Source organism: Jaculus jaculus, chromosome 6 (assembly GCF_020740685.1).
Source record: "Jaculus jaculus isolate mJacJac1 chromosome 6, mJacJac1.mat.Y.cur, whole genome shotgun sequence".
Taxonomy (NCBI): domain Eukaryota; kingdom Metazoa; phylum Chordata; class Mammalia; order Rodentia; family Dipodidae; genus Jaculus; species Jaculus jaculus.
The window spans coordinates 65,697,986-65,725,952 of record NC_059107.1 but is presented as its reverse complement, the minus strand read 5'-3'; the positions used below and the strand labels follow the sequence as shown (position 1 = coordinate 65,725,952).

The window sequence follows — 27,967 nt, the reverse complement described above, 5'->3', positions numbered from 1 at the left end:
GTAGGATTTTACTCTAGCCCAAGCTGACCTGGAATTCACTACGGAGTCTCAAGGTGGCTTCCTCCTATCTCTGCCTCCTAAGTGCTGGGATTGGATTAAAGGCATGTACCACCAAGCCCGGCTTTTTTTTTTTTTTTTTTTGTGGGGGGTAGAAGGGGGTGGTAGGGCATGCCATGCCATTAATCCCAACACTTAGGAGGTCAAGGTAAGAGGATTGCTGTGAGTTCGAGACCAGCCTGGAACTACATATACTATTTCAAATCAGTCTAGGCAAGAATGATACATTACCTGTTTAAAAAAAAAAGAGTCCGAAAGAGAGCTGTGGTGATTACAACACTATAGTGGCAATGCAACTTGTTGGGGGAGGGGAGAGGGCTACCCATTTAATTTCTCCCTTTCCTCTTGTAATAAAGCCTCTGGGACCCCAAAGACAGAGCTCTTGAGCCGTATGCTTGTTCAAGCCTGCTCCCATTCTATGGAATGTGCTTTCACTTTTTTTCACTTTTAATAATCTACAGCTTTTTTGTGTATGTGTATGTGTATGTGTGTGTGTGAGAAAGAGAGGGAGAGAGATGAAATTGGCATGCTAGACACTACAATCAAATCAAGATGTATGTGCCACCCTGTACACATGTGCAACCTTGTGCATGTGTTACCTTGTGCATCCAGCTTTCGTGGGACCTGGGGAGTCAGACTTGGGTCCTTAGGCATTACAGGCAAGTGCCTAAACCACTAAGCCATCTCTCCAGGCTGTTTATTTTTATTATATTGCATATTATATTGCATTTTATTTATTTTGAGGTTTTTTTTAAATATTTTTATTTATTTGAGAAACAAAAAGAGGAAGAGAGAGAGAGGGAGAGAATGGGTGTGTTAGGGCTTCTATCCACAATGCAAATGAACTCCAGGTGCATGCACCACCTTGTGCATCTGGCTTATGTGGGAATCTAGGTTTTTTGGCTTCACAGGAAAGCGCCTTAACTGCTAAGCAATCTCGACAGCCCTGCTTTCTCTGTGTATGTGTATGTGTTTGTGTTTGTGTTTTTTAAGAGGTAAGGTTTCACTCTAGCCAAGGCAGAACTAAAACTCGCTCTGTAGTCCCAGGCTGGCCTTTAACACAGCAATCCCCCTACCTCTAACTACTGAATGCTGAGATTAATATCTTGTGACACAAGATGGGTGCGGTGTCGCATGCCTTTAATCCCAGCACTCGGAGGCAGAGGTAGAAGGATCACTGTGAGTTCGAGGACACCCTGAGACTACATAGTGAATTCCAGATCAGCCTGAGCTAGAGTGAGACCCTAACTCAAAAAACAAAAAGAAAAAGAAAAAGCTTGCCACCCTGCCCAGCCTAAATCTACGTTTTTACTGCTGTTTTTTCTGTATTTTCCTCAATCATTTGTTAGAGGCGTAATGAACGGGGTATCACATCATAGGAGGCCTCTGGAGCTCCTCCAGTAACGGTGGTATGAGAGTGCAATCAGGGAAGACCACTAGTCTATAGCCTACAGGATTTGCCCAAGGTGCATTTTCTGTTGGGGAGTAGAAATGATATTTATTTTATTTATTTCAAGAAAACAAACAATAAATAAAACTTGAGCCACATATGGTAGCACATACCTTTACTCCTAGCACTCAGGAGGACTGCCATGAGTTCGAGGACAGCCCGGATTACAGAGTGAGTTCGAGATCAGCTTGGGCTAGAGTGAAACCCTGCTTTAAAAAAATAAATAAATAAGGGCTGGAGAGATGGCTTAACCATTAAGGCTTTTACCTGAAAAGCCAAAGAACCCAGGTTCAAAATCCCCATGACCCACGTAAGCCAGATGCATAAGGGGGGTATATGCATCTAGAGTTCATTTGCAGTGGCTGGAGGTCCTGAGTGCCCATTCTCTATCTTTTCTTCTCCCTCTCTCTCTAACAAATAAAAATATTTTTAAAAAAATAAGCCAGGAATGGTGGTGCATGCCTTTAATCCCAGCACTTGGGAGGCACAGGTAGGAGGATTGCTGTGAGTTTAAGGCCATCCTGAGACTCCATAGTGAATTCCAGGTCAGCCTGGGCTAGAGTAAGACCCTACCTTGAAAATTTTTTTGAAAACTTTCACTAAAAATTAAATAGCAGAGAAAAAAAAACCAAATAAATAAAGAAAGAAAAGAAAAAAATTAAATAGCTGGAGAGAAAGCTTAGTGGTTAAGGCACTTGCCTGCAAAGCCTAAGGACCCATGTTCAATCTCTCTCCAGATTCCACATAAGCCAGACACACAAAGTTGAGGCAAGCGCAAGGTTGCACATGCCCACTAGGTTGTGCAAGTGTCTGAAGTTCGATTGTAATAGCTGAGGTCCTGGTGTGCCAATTCTCTCTCTTTCTCCTTCTCCCTCTTTCACGTGCTCTAATCTAAAAAAAGAAGAAAAAGAGAGACAAACCTCTCTTTACAACCCTCCTTAACTTAGTCTTTTAAAATATATTTTCAATTGCAAGCAGAGAGAGAGAGAGATAGGAGATAAACAGACAGAATGGGCACACCAGCTGCTGCAAATAAACTCAAGATGCATGTGCCACTTTGTGCATCTGGATTTACATGAGTAATGGGAAACTGAACCCAGGTCATCATGCTTTGCAGGCCAGCATGTTAACCAGTGAGCAATCTCTCCAGCCTGTTTTTATTTTAATGTTACTTATTTATTTATTTATTTATGAGGGAGAGCGAAAGGGAGGGAGAGAGGAAGGGAGAGAATGGACGCACCAGGGCCTCCAGCCACTGCAAACAAATTCCAGACACATGTGCCACCATGGGCATCTGGATTACATGAGTAATGGGAAACTGACCCCAGGTCATTAGGCCTTGCAGGCCAGTGCCTTAACTATTAAGCTATTTCTCCTGCTCCCAAAGAGATTGTAATACAGATTTGCTTTGTTTTGTTTTGATTTTACAGGAAGGGTCGGTCGTACTCTAGCCCAGGCTGACCTGGAATTCACTATGTAGTCTCAGGTCAGCCTCAAACTCTCAACAATCCTACCTCTGCCTCCTGAGTGCTGGGATTAAAGGCATGTGCCACCACACCTGGCTCCCAGATTTTTTTTTTTTAATTTTTATTTATTTATTTGTGAGAGAGAGAAAGAGGAATAGGCAGATAGAGAAATTGGGCACTCCAGGGCCTCTAGCTGCTGCAAACAAACTTCAGGCACATGTGGCATCTTGTACAACTGGCTTACATGGGTCCTGGAGAATTGAACCTGGGTCATTTGCCCAAGACCGTATCTTCCTCCCTTTCTTTAGCTTCTTCTCTGATAATTGCTGGGCCACTTTCATATCTTTGACAATTCCATAAGAATGTAAGGCTGAGCTCTGACCAATCAGTCAGAGCAAGGCACAGCAATGCCCTTGCTTTGACTTAAAGAATAAAAATTCCAGGACCAGAAAAATGACTCAGCAGTTAAAGGTATTGGCTTGCAAAGACGTTGGCCCAAATTCAATTCCCCAGTACCCATGTAAAGCCAGGTGAATATATCTGGAGTTTGTTTGCAGCAGCAAGAGGTCTTGTGTGGTGCCTATCCTTCACTCTTCCTCCCTACTGGATGCTCATGTTCTCTGATCACCAATAAATAAAAATATTTTTGAAAAATAAAATAAAAGGGGGGAATAGAGAAATTTAACTTCTCTGTTCTCTGTGTACATAATGTGACCAACTGTTCACATAACATCTTCTCCACCATGTTGGACTGTATCTCCTCAAACCATGAGCCAAAACAAATCCTTAAGTTGCTTTTGGAAGGCTGGAGTAGAAGGATCACCATGAGATCAAGGCCAGCTTGGGCTAGACACTGAGTGGGTTCCTAGACTCTAGAGTGAGTCCTTGCTTCAAAACAAGAGGTTCCGCCAGACATGGTGGATCATGCCTTTAATCCCAGCACTCAGGAGGCAGAGGTAGGAGGATCACTGTGAGTTCAAGGCCATCCTGAGACTACATAGTAAATTCCAGGTCAGCCTGGACTAGAGTGAGACCTTACCTTGAAAAACAAAAACAAACAAAAAAAGAGGTTCATGGGTTGAAGAGATGGCTTAGCAGTTACGGCACTTGTCTGTGAAGCCTAAATACCTAGGTTTGATTCCCCAGGACCCAGATATACAAAGTAGTGCATGCATCTGGAGTTTGTTTGCAGTAGCTGGAGGTCCTGACACACCCATTCTTTCTCTTTCTCCCTCTCATAAATAAATAAACAAACAAACAAACAAACAAAAAGAGGTTCAGGGCTCGAGAGATCGTTTAGCAGTTAAGGTACTTGTCTACAAAGTTAAGGGACCCAGGTTCAATTTCCCAAGACCCATGTAAGCCAGATGCATAAGGTAGCACATGTGTCTATAGTTTGTTTGCAGTGGTTAGGAACCCTAGAATACCTATTCTCTGTCTATCTGCTTCTCTTTCTTTTTCAAATAAATAAAAACATTTTATTTATTTGATCTATTTGGGAGAGAGCAAGAGAGATAATGGGAGTACCAGGGCTTCCAGCCACTGTAAATGAACTCCAGATGCATGTGCTACCTTGTACATTTGGCTTACATGGGTCCTGGGGAATTGAACCTGGGTCTCTTGGCTTCACAGGCAAACAAATGCCTTAACTGCTAAACCACCCCTCCAGCCAAAATAATTTTTGTTTTGTTTTATTTTGCTTTTCAAGGGAGGGTCTCGCTGTAGCTCAGGCTGATCTGGAATTCATTAGGTACTCTCAGGGTGGCTTAGTAGTCCTCCTATCTCCCTAGTGCTGGGATTAAAGGTGCGTGCCACCTGCCTGGCCAAAACAAAATAGCTCTTAAAAAAGAACACACCAGGTATGGCCACCCTAAGACTACCTAATAAATTCCAGGTCAGCCTGAGCTAGAGCAAGACCTTACCTTGAAAAAACAAACAAAAAAAAAATGAGGTTCAGTCCATCATGGCAGAGAAGGCATGGTGACAAGAGTGGCTCTAGGTGTAGCAGCAGTGGTATGAGGCAGCTGCTTATACTGCGATTGCAGTTGGGAAGTAGACAGAGGTGAATACTAGTACCCTACTCCTGGTTTTCATCCAGGCCTATGGGGTAGTGCTGTCCACATTTCCACATTCTGGTGGTTCTTCCCTCTTCAGTTTACCCCTCTGGAATGTCCCATCCCAAGACACATCCAGAGGTGTGTGTTCTAGACAATTCCTAATCCAGCCAAATGGCACCACCCATTGAGGTATTACAAACTGCCTGATGACCTACCTCTGAGACCCTGAGGTCCTAAGAGGACTTGACCAATCATATCCAACCTTCCTTAGCATGTTTATGTAACTATCACTCTTCATGCTTGGTTCATCTGAGCTTTCTCCCTCCCTGCTTTCGTTTCACATTTGAGGATTAGAATGATCTTCTAAATAAAGCTTTGCTATTTTCCTCTCCATACAAATTCTATTCCATCTCTAAATTCATTTTGTTGATCCAACTCTTCAATTGTGATTCAATTAACAACTTAATTATGATTCTTCATTTCTTTGAACTTTTGTAGCCTAAGGCTCCCTTGAACTCATGGCAATCTTCCTGCCTCAGCTTCCTGAGTGCTGTTTACAGATGTACACAAGCATGCCTTGCTTGATTTTTACTTTTTTTGTTTGTTTTTTTTTTTTTTTTTTGGTTTTTCGAGGTAGGGTCTCACTCTGGTCCAGGCTGACCTGGAATTAACTCTGTAGTCTCAGGGTGGCCTTGAACTCACGGTGATCCTCCTACCTCTGCCTCCCGAGTGCTGGGATTAAAGGCGTGCACCACCACGCCCGGCGGTTTTTTTTTTTTTTTTTTTTTGAGGTAGGATCTCACTGTAGCACAGGCTGACCTGGAATTCACTCTGTATTCTCAGGGTGGCCTTGAACTCACAGTGATCCTCCTACCTCTGCCTCCTAAATGCTGGGATTAAAGGCACATGCCACCATGCCTGGATTGGTTTTTATAAGGTAATGTCTCACTCTAATCTGAGGTGGCCTGGAACGCACTGTAATCCCAGGCTAGCCTCAACTCATAGCAATCCTCCTACCTCTGCCTCCTGAGTGCTGGTAATAATGGGTACTTGTTTTCATAGCCTGCCTCTCTGGGTTCAAGTCTCTAGCCACCCACATGAAGCCTGATGGGTATTCATTTGCAACAGCAAGAGACCCCTAGTATGCACATACAAATTAAAAACAAAACAGAACTATTGTACTTTAACCTTTCCTACTTTCAACAATACTTACCATCAAACTGATAGTGCATGGTCTGATGGATACGCTCTGTGACACTGGCCAGCCAGTCTTGGAAGGACAAGGTCACTTGTGCCTCTTCTAAGAGCTGACTGCAAACTGGGGGGGGGAGGAAACCACAATTTTTCATTAACTTTATTGTTTCTTTCAGAATAAACAATTACTTTTAGTTTGAAAAAGTTAAAAGGATTTATATTGTAAACAAAATAATTAAGGTGTGGTGGCACACCCACTCTTTCTCTATATATATCTTCCTCTATCTTTCTCTGTCAAACAAATTAATTAAAATTAAAAAAATAAGCCAGGCCAGTGTGGGCTACATGGGCTGCTACCTCAAAAGTAACATGTATAAAAATTATCAATAAAAAAATCATACTATTGGGCTAGAGAGATGGCTTAGCAGTTAAGCGCTTGCCTGTGAAGCCTAAGGACCCCAGTTCAAGGCTCAGTTCTCCAGAACCCACGTTAGCCAGGTGCACAAGGGGGCGCATGCATCTGGAGTTCATTTGCAGTGGTTGGAGGCCCTGGCGCGCCCATTCTCTCTCTCTCTCTCTCTCTCTTTCTGTCTGCCTCTTTCTCTCTGTCTGTCACTCTCAAATAAATAAATAAATAAAAGTAAACAAAAAAAAATTTTTTTAATTATATTATTGCTGGGCGTGGTGGCACATGCCTTTAATCCTAGCACTCGGGAGGCAAAGGTAGGAGGATCGCCATGAGTTTGAGGCCACCCTGAGACTACATAGTGAATTCCAGGTCAGCCTGAGCTAGAGTGAGACCCTACCTCGAAAACTGCCCCCCACCAAAAAAATTATTAAAAAATGTAGCTTAGTAAATATTTTGAGCCAGGCGTAGTGTCCCACGCCTTTAATCCCAGAACTTGGGGAATCAAACCTGGGTCCTTTGGCTTTGCAGGCAAGTGCCTTAACCACTAAGCCATCTCTCCAGCCATCCCCCAGGCTGACCTGGAATTCACTATGTAGTCTCAGAGTGGCCTCAAACTCACAGTGATCCTCCTACCTCTGCCTCCCAAGTGCTGGGATTAAAGGCATGTGCCACCATGCCCGGCAATAGTATGATTTTTTTATTGATAATTTTTATACAAGTTATTTTTGAGGTAGCAGCCCATGTGGCCCACACTGGCCTCAAACTCCCCATGTGGGTTAGGATGATCTTGAACACCATGATCCTCCTGCCTTCGCCACACTAGGCTTTTAAAAAATTAATTCGTGGGCTGGAGAGATGGCTTAGCACTTAAGGCATTTGTCTGCAAAGCCTAAGGACCCACATAAGCCAGATGCACCTGGAAGCACATGCATCTGAACTTCATTTGCAGTGGCTAGAGGTCCTGGTATACCCATTCTTTCCCTCCCTCTCTCTCTCATAAATAAATTTTTAAAAAATTTTTATTAATTTATACATGTATGTGTATGTGTGTGTGTATGCATGTGCAATTGTGTTGTGACACCAATGCCTCTTGCCACTACAAATGGAAAAGCAGATACTTGTACCATTTTTGCAGCAGGCTTTATACGAGTGGCTTGGGAACTGAATCTGACCAGCAGGCTTTGCAAGCAGGCGCCTTTAACACCATTGGGCTATCTCCCCACCATTTTACCCCCTGACATATCTTTTGATTAATGCTTCTGACTACTTTCGGATAGATGCCTTATCATCCTTGTAGCCTATTTTAGGTAAGGAAAACTTACCCTGCCTTTTGAATGAAGATGCAACCACAGGTTTTTTCAGGCCACTCTTCCTTACATTGCTGTTTATGGTTTCTTGAGGCATTAATATACTGTTCATCTGTGCACCTAAATCATAAATTATCAGTGTTTAAAAACAGGTCTGGATATGCAGATCATTTGGCAGAATGTTTGCCTATTACACAGTAAATCTTGGGCTTGATCCTCAGCACTGCATGCACAAGCATATTGGCCCATATGTATGATTTCAGTACTTGGAAGGATAGAAATAAGATCAAGAGTTCAAGATTATCCTCACCTACGTATCGAGTTCAAAACCAGCCTGGGCTGCGTAAGACTCTGCCTTGGAAAACATGTCTGTACAGAGCAATACCATTATTTGGGAGGTGGAAGCATGAGGGGTTCCAGAAGTCATTCTTGGCTACAGAGCAACTTCAAAGTTAGTTTCCACTAATGTTTAGACCCTGTCTAAAAAGCTACCACCACTCCCCCCCACACACAAAAAAAGCATTTTTTAAAGTCTGCATAGCTGTGTAAATTGGTTTGATATTGATTTTGAGAGTATAAAAACATAATCAGTCAAGTATGGTGATACACACATTTTTAAAAATATTTTATTTTTATTTATTTATTTGAGAGAGAGAGAGAGAGAGAGAGAGAGAGAGAGAGAAATGGGCACGCCACGGCCTCCAGCACTGCAAACAAACTCCATATGTGTGCGCCCCCTTGTACATCTGGCTTATGTGGGTCTTGGGGAGTCAAACCTGGGTCCTTTGACTTTGCATGCAAGTGCCTTAACCACTAAGCCATCTCTCCAGCCTGGCACACACTTTTAATCCCAGCATTCGGGAGGCAGAGGTAGGAGGATCACTGTGAGGTCTAAGTCACCCTGAGACTACATAGTGAATTCCAGGCCAGCCTGGGCTAGAGGAAGATCCTACCTCAAAACAATAAAATAAGGACTGGAGAGATGGCTTAGCAGTTAAGGCATTTGCCTGCGAAGCCAAAGGACCCAGGTTCAATTCCTTAGGACCCACATAAGCACAAGGGGCACACGCGTCTAGAGTTCATTTGCAGTGGCTGGAGGCCCTGACATGCCCAATCTCTCTCTGTCTGTATCTCTTCTCTCTCTTTCTGCTTTAAAGACAAATAAACAAACAAAAAAAAACCCACCTAAGTCTATGGAGGCCATATACATTCAAAGCTCCACAGGCCTTTAGAGAAAAAAATAAAATAAAAACAATCAGTCTTTGCTAATTTATAGGATAGTGATATAGAAATCAACATTACTTTATACACAAAATTGTAACTTTTTATGCTGTTTATAAGAAATTGAAACCAAAATAGTGAAAGAAAGGAAAGGACTCATTGTTCTCACCACTCAGACAACCACAAATAACTCTTGTAAGCTGTCTCCCATTTTCTTCTCTGTGAATGTTTTGCTGGTTTTGTGAAATTTTAGTTATTGAGATTTTTGTTGCTGCTGTTTATTCTTATTTTTATTTATTTGAGAGAGAGAAATAAGAAATAGGTGAGCCAGGAGCTTTATGTGAGTGCCTTTGGGAATAAACCTAGACCTTTGCAAGCAAACACCTTTATCCACTAAGGCTGTTTTTTTGTTTGTTTTTAGTTTAGTTTTTTTTTTTTTTTTTTTTTTTTTTTTTTTTTAGTTTTGAGAGGTAGAGTCTAGCTCTAGCCTAGGCTGACCTGAAATTCACTATGTAGTGTCAGGGTGGCCTCAAACTCACAGTGATTCTCCTACCTAAGGCTCCCAAGTGCTGGGATTAAAGGCATGCAACACCATGCCTGGCCTCCAGCATTAATTTTGTTGTTATTGTTGTCTTTGTTTCTTCAAGGTAAGGTCTCACTGTAGCCCAAACTGACCTGGAACTCATTATGTAATCTCAGGGTGGCCTCGAACTCACAGTGATCCTCCTACCTCTGCCTCCGAGTGTTGGGATTAAAGGCACTTATGAAGGACAACTTTATGATACTATCCTAGCCAGGCATGGTGGCACACACCTTTAATCCTAGCACTTGGGAGGCAGAGGTAGAAGGATCGCTATGAGTTCAAGGCCGCCCTTAGACTACAGAGTAAATTCCAGGTCAGCGGGCTGGAGAGATGGCTTAGCTGTTAAGCACTTGCCTGTGAAGCCTAAGGACCCTGGTTCAAAGCGCGATTCCCCAGGACCCATGTTAGCCAGATGCACAGGGGGGCGCACGCGTCTGGAGTTCATTTGCAGTGGCTGGAGGCCCTGGCATGCCCATTCTCTCTTTATATGTCTGCCTATTTCTCTCTCTGTTGTTCTCAAATAAATAAATTTAAAAAAAATTCCTGGGCTACCGTGAGACCCTGGCTTGAAAAAAACAATAAATAAATAAATAAAGCTATCCTAAAACCACTAAAATATACAACAGATATGAAGAAGAGATTAACAATACATAGCTTAGAGGGTTGGAGCGATGGCTTAGTGGTTAAGGCACTTGCCTGCAAAACCAAAGAACCCAGTTTCAATTCCCCAGTACTTATGTAAAGCCAGATGTACAATAAAGCATGTGCATAAGGCCCTGGCACCCCCATTCTCTCTGACTCTGACTCTCTCTCACAAATAAATAAACAAATAAGCATTTATAAAGAAGCTAAGTGCATGCCTTTAATCCCAACAGAGGTAGGAGGCTTGCTGTGAGTTCCAGGCTAGCCTGAGACTACAAAGTGAATTCTAGGTCAACCCGGGCTAGAACAACACACGACCTTGAATAACAAGAAGCAAGCAAACAAACAAACAAACAAAAAAAAAAAATCAAAGAAACAAAATACCCTAAAAAACAACAAAAAAACACACTAACCAACCCACCAAAAGCAAAGATATACGAACAGTATTTTTTTCCCACAATTGCTCAGATTTAGTGAAAGAAATAAAAACTAGTGAAAACAATCCTGAAAGACACCACCACCACCACCACCAAACAAACTGATAAAAAGTCTCACCAGGTACTTCCTCCTTTTTTCTCTTCCTTGGTTTAGAGGCAGTAGACTCACAAGTTGACAGAGTTGATTCTGAATGGTAACCTACATGGGGCACAATAATCTCTTTTAGACCTAAAAAATAAAAGAGTTATAAATTATTTGTATTTTCCAGGAGTAAAGACAGAACTCCCCCCCACCCCGACACACCTAGAGGAAAATTTAGTTTGTTTTTTTATTTATTTATTTTGGTGTTTTCGAGGTTAGGGTCTCACTCTAGCCCAGGCTGACCTGGAATTCACTATGTAGTTTCAGGGTGGCCTCCAACTCACAGTGATCCTCCTACCTCTGTCTCCTGAGTGCTGGGATTAAAAGCGTGCAACACCATGCCTGCTATTTAGTGGGGTTTTTTTGTTTTGTTTTTTAGGGGTTAGGGGTTTTTAGATGGGGTCTGACTTTAGTCCAGGCTGACCTGGAATTCACTATGTAGTCTCAGGATGGCCTGGAAGTCACGATGATCATACTGGGATTAAAGGTATGTGCCACCATGCCCAACTATTTTAGTATTTGTTTGTTTTGTTTTTTTCAAGGTAGGGTCTCACTATAACCCAGGCTGACTTGGAATTCTCAGGGTGGCCTTGAATTCATAGTGATCCTCTTACCTCTGCTCCCAAGAGCTGGGATGAGAGCTGGGATCAAAGGTGTGCACCACCACACCTGGGGTTGCTATTTTAGTTGTTTTGTTTGTTTGTTTTTGTGTTTCGAGGTAAGGTCTCACTCCAATCCAAGATGACCTCAAATTAACTATGTAGTCTCAGGGTGGCCTTGAACTCTGGCTATCCTCCTACCTCTGACTCTCACTGTTGCCAAGGCTGACCTGGAACTCACTCTGCAGCCCATGCAGGTCTAGAACTCAGGATCTTCCTACCTCATCCTCCCAAGTGCTCAGATTAAAACCATGTGTCACCATGTCCAGATTTAAAATTAATTTATAAAACTCCAAATGGAGCTGGAGAGATGGCTTAGCGGTTAAGCGCTTGCCTGTGAAGCCTAAGGACCCCGGTTCAAGGCTTGACTCCCCAGGACCCACGTTAGCCAGATGCACAAGGGGGTGCATGCATCTGGAGTTCGTTTGCAGTAGCTAGAGGCCCTGGCACGCCCATTCTCTCCCTCTCTCTCTCCCTCTCTTTCTGTTGCTCTCAAATAAATAAATAAAAATTAAAAATTAAAAAAAAAACTCCAAATGCACAAAGGACAGAATGCTTTAAAGTAAATTCCTTGAAAGAACACCCCAAACATGTGCTTTGTTCAGCAACTGGGAATATGGCTCAGAGACAGAGCATTTGCCCAGCATGCACAGGACAGCTGTGTTACATTAGGGAGACCCATTCTAGAAGGAAAAACAGAAAAGGAATTGTGAGATAATCTCCAAATATATCAGTAGAACTCTTTCACAGCCATTTTAGAAAAACTGAGCAGTTGTCAACTACCTACCATTGGCATCAAAATTTAGGAAGTCTGAGAATTCCTGAGCCAATGTCTCATCACTGGCAAAGGCACAGAGGCAAGCAAAGAAGTGAATGCATCTTGAGGCTGCCTCAGCCTTGAGGTTGTTAGACTTGTGCGATTTCAGAGTCTGGCAAGAGCAGAAGAAGCGTCGTTCTGGCAAGCTTTTGGTGCTGATTTTCTGTACAAAAGATGTATGTAAATACCCCAAGCTGTGCTTCTGGCTGGCCTTGCATTTTACCACCAAGATGTTTTTAGTAATCCTTTGTACCAGGGGACCAGTAGGTTCTGTGGCCAACTGCCAGATAGTCTGTTTGGTTTCTGGAGAGGCCTGTATGGCATTCAGGACTGAACTCTTCAGGGTCAGAGGGGTAGCCTCTGCCTGGCAGTTTACTGCCAGCTTGATGTGCTGGCATTGGTTTTCCACAACACCTTGGGTGGCAGCTTTTAGGCACGAGGGTACATAACATCGTCCAGAACTCAACTGAGTAATGATTGTCCCATCCACTGTCTGGATTGTGGTCTCTGAAACACCTAGTTCCACAAAGCATCGGTAATCAGGGCCTCGGTCTCTTTGCCTCACAGAGTACACCTGCAGATCGGAGCCTGTGATGATTTTGACTGCTTCAACACTAGGCTGTTTCCGGGAACCATAGCGAAATATAGTTCCACACGTCTTGTTCTTACAGCTCAGCCCACGGGTTCCATTGTATGTGCCACATCGAGGACACTTTCTGATTCCCCTCAATGTGGCCTTCCCCAGGTCAGATAAGAAAGCTGGAACTTTAGTCCTCAGAGAGTTTGGTTCCATTTCACAGGCCCTGGAAGGACATACCAGCAGAAGTATACATTCACACAAAGCTAAAATCACTTGAGAGAGAAAGAAAAGCTAGAGTTTTCTTTTAAAGAAATGGCCTTAGCCAGCCATGGGGGCACATGTCTTTAATCCCAACACTTAGAAGGCAGAGGTAGGAGGATCACTGTGAGTTTGAGGGCAGCCTGAGACATATAGTGAATTCCAGGTCAGCCTGGGCTAAACTGAAACCCTACCTTGAAAAATCAAAAAAAAAGGAAAGAAATGGCATCAAATTCTCAGAGATCCTCCTGTTTCACCCACCTGAGTTGTGGGATGACAGGCTTTAACCACCACACCCAGCTCCATTTACCATAATTAGAAAGAAAATATAGGGCTGGAGGTATGGCTTAGCAGTTAAGGCATTTGCCTGCAAAACCAAAGGACCCAGGTTCAATTCCCCAGGACCCACGTTAGCCAGATGCACACAGGGCACACACATCTGGAGTTTGTTTGCAGTTGCTGGAAGCCCTGGTGTGCTAATTCTTTCTCTCTCTCTCTCCCTCTTTCTCTGTCAAATAAATTAGTTAATTTAATTAAATTTTAAAAAATAAAATATAAAGAAGCCACTGACTACTTTCAAATCACCCCCCCAAAACAACATAAATTTAAAACCTCCAGTAAATAAACAGAGAGGAAATTTTGCATTTCATGTCTATATATTTTAAACCTATTGTAGCATTCAAAGCATTTCTCCAGACTTCATTACCACTATATAGCAAAGTTAGTTAATGTAATCTTCACATACACTGGTATTTAACTTCAGCAAAGACCAGAACAAGAAAAATGGGTTATTCACCTTCTTCGAGTCCCCATAAAACCCAGCCCAATCCTACCTGTCCCAGCTGCAAGGGCATCTGAAGAACAGCAGAATCCTTATCCATACGACCTAAAGTGTGTTTCATTAGTTTGTGATGATCAGACGCCAGACAGAGGCATGCTCATCTGCAGTGGGTGATACTGCTTAACCTAAGTCTTCTGAAAGTTGAACTCTGATGTAACAGTACAGACATTCTGCCTCCTCCTTGACCAGCCAATGGAAAAACTCTTTTCCAACGTTCCACAGTCAGATTCCCACTTCCCTAAAAGGAGGTCTTGGCAATCTAAAACAAAACAAGAAAAAATATTGACTTCCAGGTAAGATGGCAGCATAGAACACACACCAAAGAAGAAGGGAGGGAAATAAGAAAAGAAAAAAAAAAAACAGCAAAATATGTTTACCAAAAAGTAAAGGTGTATAAATTATCAACCACAGCATAGAAGCAGGAGAGACTCAGATCTTTTAGAAAGGAGGAAACCGGCCAGAATCCCATCAAGACACCAGCAGTCCCAGTTTGTTGCCAGACCAACAGGCCAGTGCAGAACTACAGGAGCAGAAACCAAGCGAAGGGATTTTCCACTCACATCAGCCTCCTCGCAAAGTCAAGAAACCTGAAGGGGAGACAGCAGGGAGCAGCTGAGCAGCTGCTGAAGGACACAAATGTGATTTGATGAGCAGCTCCAGTACAACTCCAGGCATCCTGCACAGCCTCTAGCTTTCCATCCCCCAACTGCCAGCGCCTTGAACCACCAGAGAACTCGTTCACCACCACTGACCCCACTCCTGGCTACATAGCATCCAGCATAGCCAACTGAAACACAAAATCCAGAGACTCGAGCAGCCTAAGACAGTCCACAGCACAACTGAGAGGGATCAACGAGGGCACTTAGCATTCGTGAGATTGGAAGACATTCCAAAAAGTAACAGGGCCTACTTACACAAAGCCAGGTACGTAGGCCTGCCCTGGAAGTTATAATCTTTCTTTCCATGTCAGGAAAAGTTATGTGTTACATATTCTTGGTTGGCATTAGCACTCTCAAATAAGCTATATTTTGGTGTTTACTATTACTGTCTTTCACATTTCCTAATTTTTAGGGCCTTTAGCTTCTGTCATTATTGTGGGCACAGTATGGCTAGGACCCAGAATGTCTGAACCCATTTCAGACCATAAATCTCAACCTCCCAGTTGACTGGATTAAGGGTGTGAGGCAACACACTCCCTTAGGAACTTTGGTTTTTACATTATCTGGTTGTTTTAATCCCAACTCTGTGCTGGTTTTGATGGAATGTATATATTGCTCAATGGAATTTTAGAATTTGTAAGTAATTTGCCGCACCCAATCTACTAGAATACTTGAATAGCAAGCAAACTTAACACGTAGGCTCATTTCTGCTGTTTCTCTTAGAATGTAAGAGCTATACCTGGTACTGTAAACTCCTATCCTGAAGAAGTATAAAGTCTAAGGCAAGGCTAAGAATGCTGCAGATAATTACAAAACCGAAGCATCAAATTAACTCTACATTATGATACAAAAAACACAAAAAATCCATACAACAAAATGCCACCCAAAATTATAAACCCATCAGAAATGATCTCCAGTGAGCCAGGCAAGGTGGCACATACCTTTAACTCCAACACTTGAGAGGCAAAGGTAGGAGGATGCCCTTGAGTTCAAGACCAGCCTGAGACTACAATAGTGAATTCCAGGTAAGCCTGGACTAGTGTAAAACCATACCTAAAAAAAAAAAAAAAAGACCTCCAGTGAGACTGCTTTAGATGAAATGCCTGACAAACATTTCAAAAAATATATATTATATCTATACTCAAAGAAATCAAAGGAATCAGAGAAGAAAACAAGCTCCACAGAAGTTGGACACTATTTTAGGGTGAAAGATAGGAAACAGTAAACAAGCATAGAAAAAAGCAGGTGTCACTATCCTAATATCAGACAGAATAGACTTCACACCGACATAAGTTAGGAAAGATAAAGATCACTTTAGACTGATTAAATGAACACTCCAACATGAGAGCATTACTTGTTTTGTTTTGGTTTTTGGGTTTTTTTTGCTTGTTTGCTTTTTTGAGGTATGGTCTCACTTTAGCCCAGGCTGACCTGGAATTCACTCAGTAGTCTCAGGGTGGCCTTGAACTCACTGCAATCTTCCTACCTTTGCCTCCCTAGTGCCTGGATTAAAGGCATGCAACACCATACCCGGCTTACAATTCTTAATATATATGACCCTAACATGGGGGCTCCCAATTTCATCAAACACAATTAAAATCAAAGTCACAGAAGCCAGCCGTGCTAGCGCACGCCTTTAATCCCAGCACTCAGGAGGCAGAGGTAGGAGGATTGCCATGAGTTCAAGGCCACCCTGAGATGACAGAGTTAATTCCAGGTCAGCCTGGACTAGAGTGAGACCCTACCTTGAAAAACCGGAAAAAAAAAAAAAAATCAAAGTCACAGACAACACCAAACACAGTTGTAATGGATGACTTCAATACCCCAATCTCATCAATTGACAGGTCATCTAGGTAAAAAAATAGAGAAGCATTTGAATTGAATGAGGTCATAGAAAAAATGGACCTAACAAATATCTACAGAACATTTCATCCAAATGCTGCAGAATACACATTCTTTTCATTAGCACATGGAAGATTCTCTAAAATTGACCATATATTAGGACACAAAGCAAACCTTAACAAATACAGGAAACCTGAAATGATTCCTTGCCTCCATCTGATCACAATGGGATTAAACTACATATCAATGGCAAGAAAAGCCATAGAGCATACACAAAATCATGGAAACTAACAACACACTACTAAATGATGGATGGATCAATGAAGAAATCAAGAAGGAACCTGGCAAGTTGGTGCACGCCTTTGATCCCAGCACTCCGGAGGCAGAGATAGAAGGATCATCAGGGATTGAGGCCACCCTGAGAGTACATAGTGAATTCCAGTTCTGCCTGAGCTAGAGTGAAACCATGCCTTGAAAAAAAAAAAGAGAGAGAGAGAGAACACAACATACAACATACCAACACCATTGGGAAACAAGGCCATCCTAAGAAGGAAATTTATAGCTTTAGGTGTATATCAGGAAATGAGAACTGGAGAGATGGTTTAGCAGTTAAGGTATTTGCCTGCAAAGCCAAAGGATCCTGGTTCGATTCTCTAGGACACACATAAGCCAGATGCACAAGGTCACGCATGCATCTGAAGTCCATTTGCAGTGGCTGGAGACCCTGGTGCACCCATTCTCTCTCTCTCTCCCCCTCTTTTTCTCTCTCAAATAAATGAATGAATCAAATATATTAAAGAAAAGAAATGAGAGCCAGAAGTGGTAGAGGTAGGAGGATCACCATGGGTTTGAGGCCACCCTGAGACTAATTCCAGGTCAGCCCAGGCCAGAATGAGACCCCATCTCGAGAAAAGAAAGGAAGAAAGAAAGAAATTATAAAGGTCACAAATACACAACTTAATGCTTCACCTTAAGGCCTTGGAAAAAGAAGAACAAGGCAAACTGAAAATCAGTAGACAGGAAGAAAAATAAAGAAATAGATATTAAATTAAAGAAATAGAAGAAAATTAAAGAAATAGAAACCAAAATATCAAATACAAAGAATCAATGAAACAAAGAGTTGGTTCTTTGAAAGGACAAACAAGATTGATAAACCTTTAGCAAATCTGACCAAAAGAAAGAAAGAAGAGACTCAAATTAATAAATTAGAGATGAAAATGACATCATTATAACAGATACCAAAGAAATTCAGAAAATTATAAGGACATATTTTAAGAACATATACTTCTCAAAGTTTGAAAATTTCAAAGAAATGATTTCCTTGATTTATATGACCTAACAAAATTAAATCAAGATGAGATTAACCACTTAAATAGACCTATAACAAATATGGAGCTCCGAGCAATTATTTAAAAAAATTAAATCTCCCAACTAAAACTCCAGGTCCAGATGGATATAATGGTGAATTTTACCAGACCTTCAGAGAAGAACTAACACACCAATGCTTCTCAAACTTTTCAATAAAACAGAAAAGAAAGGAATCCTACCAAACTCTTTCTAAGAAGCCAGCATCACCTGATACCAAAACCAGACAAAGACAGAACAACAACAACAACAAAATTATAGACCAAATGAACACAGATGCACAAATTCTCAACAAAATATTGGCAAACAGAATTAAAGAAATTATCAAAACGATCATTCACTTTCAGCCAAGTAGTCTTTATCCCAGAGATGGTTTAAAATGGGCAAATCAACAAATGTATTATACTATATAAATGGACTGAAGGACAAAAATTACATGATCATTTCAATAGATCCAGAAAAGGCATTTAACAAAATCCAACATCCCTTCATGATAAAAGTCCTACCGAAACTATGAATAGACAGAACATATCTCAACATAATAAAGGCTACTTGTGACAAATCTACTGCCAACATAATACTAAATGGTAGTAAAGCTTCAGCTTTACTACTAAAATCAGAAACAAGACAAGGGTGTCCACTGTCCCTACTTTTATTTAATATAGTACTCAAAGTCTAAGCCACAGCAATAAGGCAGGAAGCATACATGAAAGGGACATAAATTGGAAAGAAAGAGATCAAGTTGTTATTATTTGCAGTTGACATGATTCTATACATAAAAGATCCTAAAGACTCCACCAGCAAACTGTTAGAGCTGACAAACACTTATAGCCATGTAGCAGGATACAAAATAAAACACACAAAAGTCAGCAGCTTTCCTATATGCTAACAACAAACATACAGAGGATGAAATCAGAATCACTCCCATTCACAACTGCCTAAGAAAAAATAAAGTATCTTGGAATAAACCTAACCAAGGAAGTAAAGGATCTCTACAATGCAAACTTTAAAACACTAAAGTGAGAAATTGCAGAAGACACTAGGAAATGGAAAGACAGACATCCCTTGTTCTTGGATCGGAAGAATCAATATTGTGAAATGGCAATTTACGAAAAGCAATGTACACATTTATTGCAATCACCATCAAAATTCCACTGGCATTCTTCATGGAAATAGAAAAAAAAAACAATCCTAAAACTCATTTGGAAGCACAAAAACCCTTGAATACCCAAAACAATTTGGAGCAACAAAAATAAGACTGGAAGTATCACCACACCGGATCATAAGCTATTTTACAGAGCCATAGTAACAAAAACAAAATGGTTCTGGCACAAACACAGACATGCAAATCAATGGAACAAAATAGAGGTCCCATATGTAGTTGGGGCAACTATAGCTACCTGATCTACAACAACAGTGCCAAAATTAGTCACTGGAGAAAAGACAGCCTCTTCAACAAATGGTGTTGGGAAAACTGAATATCTATTTGCAGAAGGGTGAAAATAGAACCTTATCTTTGTCCATGCACAAGAATCAAGTCCAAATGGATCAAAGACCTTAACATCAGACCTGAAATGGCTAGAAGAAAAACTAGGAGAAATACTTCAACATATTGGCATAGGCAATGACTTTCTGTGTATAACACCAGTTACTCAAGAAATAAAACCACTAGCCAGGCGTGGTGCCACACGCCTTTAATCCCAGCACTTGGGAGGCAATAGTAGGAGGATCACCATGAGTTTGAGGCCATTCTGAGAATACATAGTGAAATTCAGGTCAGCCTGAGCTAGACTGAGACCTACCTTGAAAAACAAGAAAAGAAAAAGAAAAAGAAAGAAGAAAAAAAGTAAAACCACTAATCAACCACTGGGACATCATGAAATTACAAAGCTTTTGTACAGCAAAGGACACTGTGAATACAGCAAAGAGGCAACCTACAGAATAGGAGAAAATATTTGCCAGCTATACATCTGACAGGATTAATATCCAGGATATACAAAGAACACGAAAATCTAAATAACAAATCAAACAACCCAGTTAAAAAATGGGTTATGGAGGCTGTAGAGATGGCTTAGCAGTTAAGGCATTTGCCTGCAAAGCCAAAGGAGCCTGATTCAATTCTCCAGTATCAATTATCCAGTACCTACATAAGCCCGATGCACGGGGCGGGGGGGGGGGGAGGGAATGAGTCTGGAGTTCATCTGCAGTGGCTGGAGGCTCTGGTGTGGCCCCCCACACTCAAGTAAATAATTTTTTTTTTTTTTTTTTTTTTTTGGTTTTTCAAGGTAGGGTCTCACTCTAGCCCAGGCTGACCTGGAACTCACTATGTAGTCTCAGGGTGGCCTCGAACTCACGGTGATCCACCTACCTCTGCCTCCCGAGTGCTGGGATTAAAGGCATGTACCACCATGCCTGGCTAAATATTTTTTTTTTTAAAAAAGAGGGATATAGGGCTGGAGAGATGGCTTAGCAGCTAAGGCACATGCCTGCAAAGCCTAAGGACCCTGGTTCGATTCTCCAGGTCCCACATAAGCCAGATGCACATGGTGGTGCATGTGTCTGGAGTTTGTCTGTAGTGGTTAGAGGCCCTGGTGTGCCCATTCTCACTCTCCATCCCTCTCTCTGTCTCAAATAAATAAATAAATAAAAATAAACTTTAAAAAATAAAATAAACTTTTAAAAAGAGGACTATGAAGAGAGGAGGGTACTTAATAGGTTGATGTTGTATATATGTAAGTACGATGATTGAGATGGGGAGGTAATATGATGGAGAATGGAATGTCAAAGGGGAAAGTGTCGGGGCGGGGGGGGGGGGAATTACCATGGGATATTTTTTTATAATAATGGAAAATGTTAATAAAAATTTAAAAATTAAAGAAAAAGAGGACTATGGAAGCTGGGCATAGTGGCATATGCCTTTAATCCCAGCACTCGTGAGGCAGAGGTAGGAAGATCACCATGAGTTCAAGGCTACTCTAAGACTACACAGTGAATTTCAGGTCAGCCTGGGTTAGAGAGAAACATCCTCAAAAAAGGAGGGCTATGGGGCCCAAGGGATTTTTTTAGTGGTTAAGGCACATGCCTACAAAGCCAAAGGATCCAGGTTCAATTCCCCAGGACCCATGTAAGCCAGATGCACAAGGTGGCACATGTGTCTGGAGTTTGGAGTTTGTCTGTAGCGACTAGAGGCTCTGGTTCTGGCATGCCCATTCGCTTCCTCCCTCCCTCCCCCCCAACTTTCTTTCTGTCAAATAAATAAATAATAATTTTTTTTAAGTAGAGTTCTCAAAAGAAGAAATACAGGACTGAAGAAGATGGCTCAGTGGTTGAGGCATTTGCCTGCAATGCCAAAGGACCTCAGTTCAATTCCTTAGGACCCACATAAGCCAGATGCATAAGGAGGCACACACATCTGGAGTTCGTTTGCAGTGGCTGGAGGCCCTAGCGCACCCATCCTCTCTCTCACTCTCTTTACCTCTTTTTCTCTCTCTCAAATAAATAAATAATTTTTTTTTTTCATTTGGTTTTTCAAGGTAGGGTCTCACTCTAGTTCAGGCTGACCTGTAATTCCCTATGTTGTCTCAGGGTGGCCTCGAACTCACAATGATCCTCCTACCTCTGCCTCCCAAGTGCTGGGATTAAAGGCGTGCACCACCACACCTGACTCTTAAATAAATATTTTTAAAAAGAAAAAATACAGATAGCCTGTAAACATCAAAAAAAGTTCTAAGCTGGGCGTGGTGGTGCATGCCTTTAATCCCAGCACTAGGGAGGCAGAGGTAGGAGGATTGCCATGAGTTCAAGGCCACCCTGAGACTACATAATAGATTCCAGGAGAACCTGAGCTATAGTGAAACCTCACCTCAAAAAAAAAACAAACAAACAGAAACAGTTCTATATCCTTTGTCATCAGAGAAAGGCAAATTAAAACTACTTTGAGATTCCATCTCACTCCTGTCAGAATGGCTATTGTCAAGAAAACAAATGATAATAAATGCTGGCAATGATGCAGAAAGAGGAACCCTTCTACATTGTCGGTGGGAATGTAATCTACTACAAACCATTGTAGAAATCAATATGGAGGTTCCAGAGACAGCTAAAAATAGATTTACAATATCATCCAGCAACACTACTCCTAGGCATATATCCTAAGAGCTTGTCTCACTACCTTAGAGATACTTTCACGACCATGTTAACTGCCTTTCTAGTCACCACAGCTAGGAAATGGAACCAGTTTAGATGTCCCTCAACTGATGAGTGGATAATGAAGATGTGGAACATTTATACAACAGAGTTTTATTCATCAGTGAAGAAAAATGAAATTTAAACTGGGCTTGGTGGCACACACCTTTTATCCCAGCACGCGGGAGGCAGAGGTAGGAGTATCACCCTGAATTCGAGGCCACCCTGAGACTACATAGTGAATTCCAGGTCAGCCTTAGTGAGAGTGAAACCCTGCCTTGAAAAAAAATAGTAAATCGGGTGTGGTGGTGCACACCTTTAATCCCAGCACTCAGAAAGCAGAGGTAGGAGGATCACCATGAGTTTGAGGCCACCCTAAGACTACATAGTTAATTACAGGTCAGCCTGGACCAGAGTGAGACCCTACCTCAAAAAAAAAGAAGTAGTAGTAGTAATAGAAGGATCGCCATGTGTCTGAGGCCAGCATGAATTAGAGTGAATTCCAGGTCAGCCTGCCTAGCTAGAGTGATACCTTACTTGGGGGGGGGGGGGGAGCGGGAACTAAGAATGTGGTCGGCGCAAGCCTTTAATCCCAGCAGCACTTGGGAGGCAGATATGGTAGGATTGCCAAGAGTTCAAGGTCACTCTGAAACTACATAGTGAATTCCAGGTCAGCCTGAGCTAGAATGAGACCCTACCTCAGGAAAAAAGAAAAAAAAAAATCTAAGAGGGTGTAGCTACCTGGACTTACATGTGGTCCTCTATTCTGTTCCGTTAACCTACATGTCTCTGTTTGTGCCAGTACTACAGTTTTTGTTACTATGGCTCTAATATAGGTTGAAATCAGGTATGGTTATACCACCAGCCTTATTTTTGTTGTTCAAAATTGTTTTCAATATTCGAGGTTTTTTGTGCTTCCAAATGATCTGACCTTTTTTCCTAATTCCATGAAGAATGCCATTGGACTTTTGATGGAGAGTACATTGAATGTGTAGATTGCTTTTTGTAAGATTGCCATTTTCACAATATTGATTCTTCCAATCCAAGAACAGGGGATGTGTTTCCATTTTCTACTGTCTTCTGCAATTTCTTCCTTGAGTGTTTTAAAATTTTCATTGTAGAGATCCTTTACTCCCTTGGTTAGGTTTATTCCAAGGTACTTAATTTTTTCTGAGGCAATTGTAAATGGGAGTGATTTCATCCTCTGTGTGTTTTGTTGTTAGCACATAGGAAGGCTGATTTTTGTGTATTTATTTTGTATTCTGCTACATGGCCATAAATGTTTATCAGCTCTAACAGTTTGCTGGTAGAGTCTTCAGGGTCCTCTATATATAGAATCATGTCATCTGCAAATAATAACTTGATCTCTTCCTTTCCAATTTGTATCCCCCTACCTTTTTTGTTTGTTTGTTTGTTTTGTTTTTCAAGGTAAGGTCTCACTCTAGCCCAGGCTGACCTGGAACTCACTATGTGGTTTCAGGGTGGCCTCAAACTCAAGGCCATCCTCCTACCTCTGCCTCCTGAGTGCTGGGATTAAAAGTGCACACCACCACACCTGGCTTTGTATCCATTTTATATGTGTCTATTGTGTACATTGCTATGGCTAAGGCTTCCAGGGGGAAGGGGTATGATAAGACAGTGGAGCTTCAAAAGGGGAAGGGGGGAGGGAGGGAATTACCATGGGTTATTGCCTACAATTACAGAAGTTGTCAATAAAAAATTAATTAATTAATTTAAAAAACCTAAGAGGGCAGGCTGGCTTAGCAGTTAAGGCATTTGCCTGCAAAGCCAAAGGACCTGGTTCAATTCCTCAGGACCCACATAAGCCAGATGCACAAGGGGCACATGCATCTGGAGTTCATTTGCAGTGGCTAGAGGCCCTGGCATGCCCATTCTCTCTTTCTCTCTGATTGCAAATAAACAAATAAAATTCAAAAAAAATCTAAGGGTATGAATACATCATATGGAAACCTACTTTTTTGGACAATGATACACCGCCCCCCCCCCCGCCTTTTTTTTTTTTTTTTCCTATTTTTTCAAGGTAGGGTCTCACTCTAGCTCAAGCTGACCTGGAATTCACTATGTAGTCTCAGGGTGGCCTTGAACTCATGGTGATCCTCCTACCTCTGCCTCCCTAGTGCTGGGATTAAAGGCATGCACCACCACGCCTGGCCAATAATGTTTTATTATATTAATGAAGATGTAGACAAACACAAAACACAGTTACACTGTCGATGAGAATGTATCCTGCAACACTCTCTTGGAAGAGATGTAAATAAAATGTAACACAAGGTTTGGCTTAGTAATTTCACTTGCAAGATTTCAAGAGTTATGGCCTTGCAATTGCTAAAAGTACACCAAAAGTACTCACTGCAAGACTGTCCATAATGACTGAAGAGAAAGTCTAAAAGCCCTCAGTGGAGAACTAAGTATTGCAACCACAATATGTTAACTGGACAGAACCTATGTGTACCAATAATGTATAAGTATCACCATTAACTGTGAGGTGAAAAAAGGTGTAGTACTTTGTCTATATAATATGCTACTCTTGGTTTTAAAAAGAGATTAAGCCGGGCGTGGTGGCGCACGCCTTTAATCCCAGCACTCGGGAGGCAGAGGTAGGAGGATCACCGTGAGTTCAAGGCCACCCTGAGATGACAGAGTTAATTCCAGGTCAGCCTGGACCAGAGTGAGACCCTAACTCAAAAAACCAAAAAAAAAAAAAAAAAAAAAAAAAAAAGAGATTAAGAGGATAGAGACATATGATGTCTATTGCCTCAAAAGTAATGAGGGCTGGAGAGAAGACTTAGAGGTTAAGCACTTGCCTGTGAAGCCTAAGGACCCAGGTTCAATTTCCCCACGACCCACATAAGCCAGATGCACAAAGGGGCACATGCATCTGGAGTTTGTTTGCAGTAGCTGGAAGCCCTGGCATGCCCATCCTCTATCTATCTGCTTCTTTGTCTCTCTGTCAGTCTGTCGCTCTCAAATAAATAAATAAAAATAAACAAAAAATGTTTTTTAAATGATATGAAATGTAGAAAAAGGGAGATTTAAATTTCATTATTTTGGGGCCAGCATGGTGGTTTACATCTTTAATCCTAGGACTTAAAAGGCAAAGGTAGGAGGATCACTGTAAATCCAAGGACAGCCTGGGACTACAGAGTGAGTTCTAGGCTGACCTGGGCTAGAGTGAGACCCATATCTCAAAATAAATAGCTGGGCATGGTGACACATGCCTTTAATCCCAGGAGGCAGAGGTAGGTGGATCACTGTGAGTTCCAGGCCACCCTGAGACTACATAGTGAATTCCACATCTGCCTGGACTACAGTGAGACCCTACCTCAAATAAATAAATAAATATCACTATTTTATATTCAAATTTTAAAATGTATCCTTTAAAAAATTATTCACTTATTTACTTGTGAGGAGGAAGACGGACAGAGGGAAAGAATGGGTGCACCAGGGCCTCTTGATACTACAAACAAACTCCAGTTGCATGCAACACTGTGCATCTGGCTTTATGTGGTTACTGGGAAACTGAACAGGGCTTGCAGGCTATTAGAAGCAAGGGCCTTTAATCACTGAGCCATCTCTCCAGCCCTTCCCCTCCCCCGCTTTTTTATTATTAACTCTTGATACTCTGCCTCTGCCTTCCAGTGCCAGGATTTCAAACATGTGCCACCTCACCTGGCTTGCAGACTCTATCATAAAGGAATACACAAATAATGAAAGCAACCTGTAAAAAACCTGCGTTTAAAACTTGAAGAGGGAGCGGGGCATGGTGGCGCACAACTTTAACCCCAGCACTTGGGAGGCAGAGGTAGGAGGATCGCCATGAGTTCAAGGCCACCCTGAGACTACATAGTGAGTTCTAGGTCAGCCTGGTCCAGAGTGAAACCCTACCTCGAAAAATCAAAATAGAAAATAAATAAATAAAACTTGAAGAGGGGACTAGGGAAATGGCTCAGCAGTTAAAATAGCTTGCTTTCAAAGCCTGGTAGCCTGGTTTCCATTTCCCAGTATCCACATAAAATCAGATGCACAAAGTGGAGCATGCATCTGGAGTTTGTAGCAGCTGGAGGCCCTAACACTCCCATTCTTTCTCTTTCTCTCTCTTCTCTCTCTGCTTGCAAACAAATAAAATGTTAAAAAAAAAAAAAAAACTGAAGGGGAGCCAGGTATGCTTGTGCACACCTTCAATCCCAGCACTTAGAAGGAAGAAGTAGGAGAATTGCTGAGAGTTAAAGGCCAGCCTGAGACTACATAGCGAATTCCAGGTCAGCGTGGACTAGAGTGAAACCCTACCTCGGGAGGGGAAAAAAAAAAACTGAAGGGGGTTGGCTGGGGAAATGACTCAGCAGTTAAAGGCACTTGCTTGCAAAGCCTGATAGCCTGGGATCGATTACCCAGTACTCAGGTAAAGCCAGATGCACAAGGTGGCGCATGTGTCTGGAATTCCTTTGCAGCAGCTAAAGGCCCTGATGTGTCCATTCATATTCATTCTCCCTGCAAACAAATAAAATATTAAAAATAAAAAGTTTAAAAAAAACACTTAAGGGTCTCCTGCTGGTCGTCTCATGAAGAGAATGAAAGGGAGGGGTCTGGGGCAGAAAGTGAACCCTGTCAGAGTGGGTTCATCAGGTGTCACTGGCTACAAAGAGGTGTGGGGACGCCTGAGTGCTGGGGAAGCACAGTGGGGCGAGAAGGAAAGGCCAAGCGCATGCTTTCACTCAGGTGTCGCTCGGGTGATCCTGGGAAGACTCCATTTAACCCATCTGAGGATGAAACTGGGACTCCGACTAGAGGAAAGTGTCCCAGGCTGCAGGTGTCTGAGGAGTACGAAACCTGCTGGGCTCGCGACAGACCACAAGAAGTAGGAACTGCGCTACCAGCCGAGAAAGGTGTCACACACGCCACCAGCTCAGGGGCGCAGCTTCCGATGCCTGGGCCTGCCTCCCGGCCAGCCCTGCACGATCGCCCACTTCCGGTGGTGAGCAAGGCCCTAGCAAGTCTCCCCTCCCCAGCGCCCAGTTCCTTACAGGTGGTTCCGCTTGCGTCTCCTCCTCCGCCCCTGTCCCACGGTCCGCAGATCCTGGCCCACGCGACCCCTTACCTGCCCTGGGCCCCCCGCGAGCCCCAGGGCCCCTCGCTGGCCACCGCCCTTGCCGCTCCTCTCTCCGCCTGCCAAGGCCTTTTACAAACGGGGCCAGGCTGCTGGCTGTAACGACAGCGCTCATTGGCCAGAGCCGCCCACGCACTACCAGTGCCCGCCCACCTACACGCGCACGTTCTGATGGGACTGGTAGTTTTCTTTTGCTTTTTTTTTTTTTTTTTGGTTTTGGTTTTGGTTTTTGGAAGCAGTATTTCTCTCTAGCTCAGGCTGACCTGGAATTCACTATGTATTCTTAGAATGGCCTCGAGCTCATGGTGATCCTGCTACCTCTGTCACCCGAGTGCTGGGATCAAAGGCTTGCGCCACCAGCCAGGCATGTAACTTTGTTTTCATGAAGATTAATGAGCACTGAGACTTAATGAGCACAGATCTGGCGGAGGAAACGGCTTGAACCCCGTGGCCAGACTGCTTCCGGTTGGTTATTTTCTGCTTCATTCCGCACTGAGTAGAATTTTACTAGATACACACAAAAATCATCTGAAATCGCCTGCCTTATTACCGGTGGAAAATGGAATGTGAAGGGAATGGAATGATCCCACTGTGCAATACAGATGTTTACTATTGCCTAAGGAAAGGAATGACTCCTCTGTGCATTGTACCACGACCTTTCTGTATCTTTGTTG

The 27,967-nt window shown here is 42.4% G+C and overlaps 1 protein-coding gene across 7 annotated transcripts in view; it reads right to left on the bottom strand.

The window, feature by feature from the left end:
* Nucleotides 1-27,383, bottom strand: part of C6H2orf42 (chromosome 6 C2orf42 homolog) — a 51,176-nt gene extending 23,793 nt beyond the window's left edge. For 2 of the 7 annotated variants that reach the window (XM_045153419.1, XM_045153422.1), the window contains exons 1-6: nt 14,498-14,645; nt 14,113-14,379; nt 12,412-13,244; nt 10,942-11,052; nt 7,956-8,060; nt 6,244-6,348 (exon numbers count right to left, since the gene is read on the bottom strand). In XM_045153419.1, coding sequence (XP_045009354.1) covers nt 6,244-6,348; nt 7,956-8,060; nt 10,942-11,052; nt 12,412-13,234 — 1,144 coding nt within the window. In that variant the 5' untranslated portion in view covers nt 13,235-13,244; nt 14,113-14,379; nt 14,498-14,645. Of the gene's footprint in view, nt 1-6,243; nt 6,349-7,955; nt 8,061-10,941; nt 11,053-12,411; nt 13,245-14,112; nt 14,380-14,497; nt 14,647-27,210 lie in introns of those variants that run through there. The other 5 variants (XR_006637797.1, XR_006637796.1, XM_045153420.1 and 2 more) reach the window with 4 other exon arrangements.
* Nucleotides 27,384-27,967: the final 584 nt, after the last annotated feature.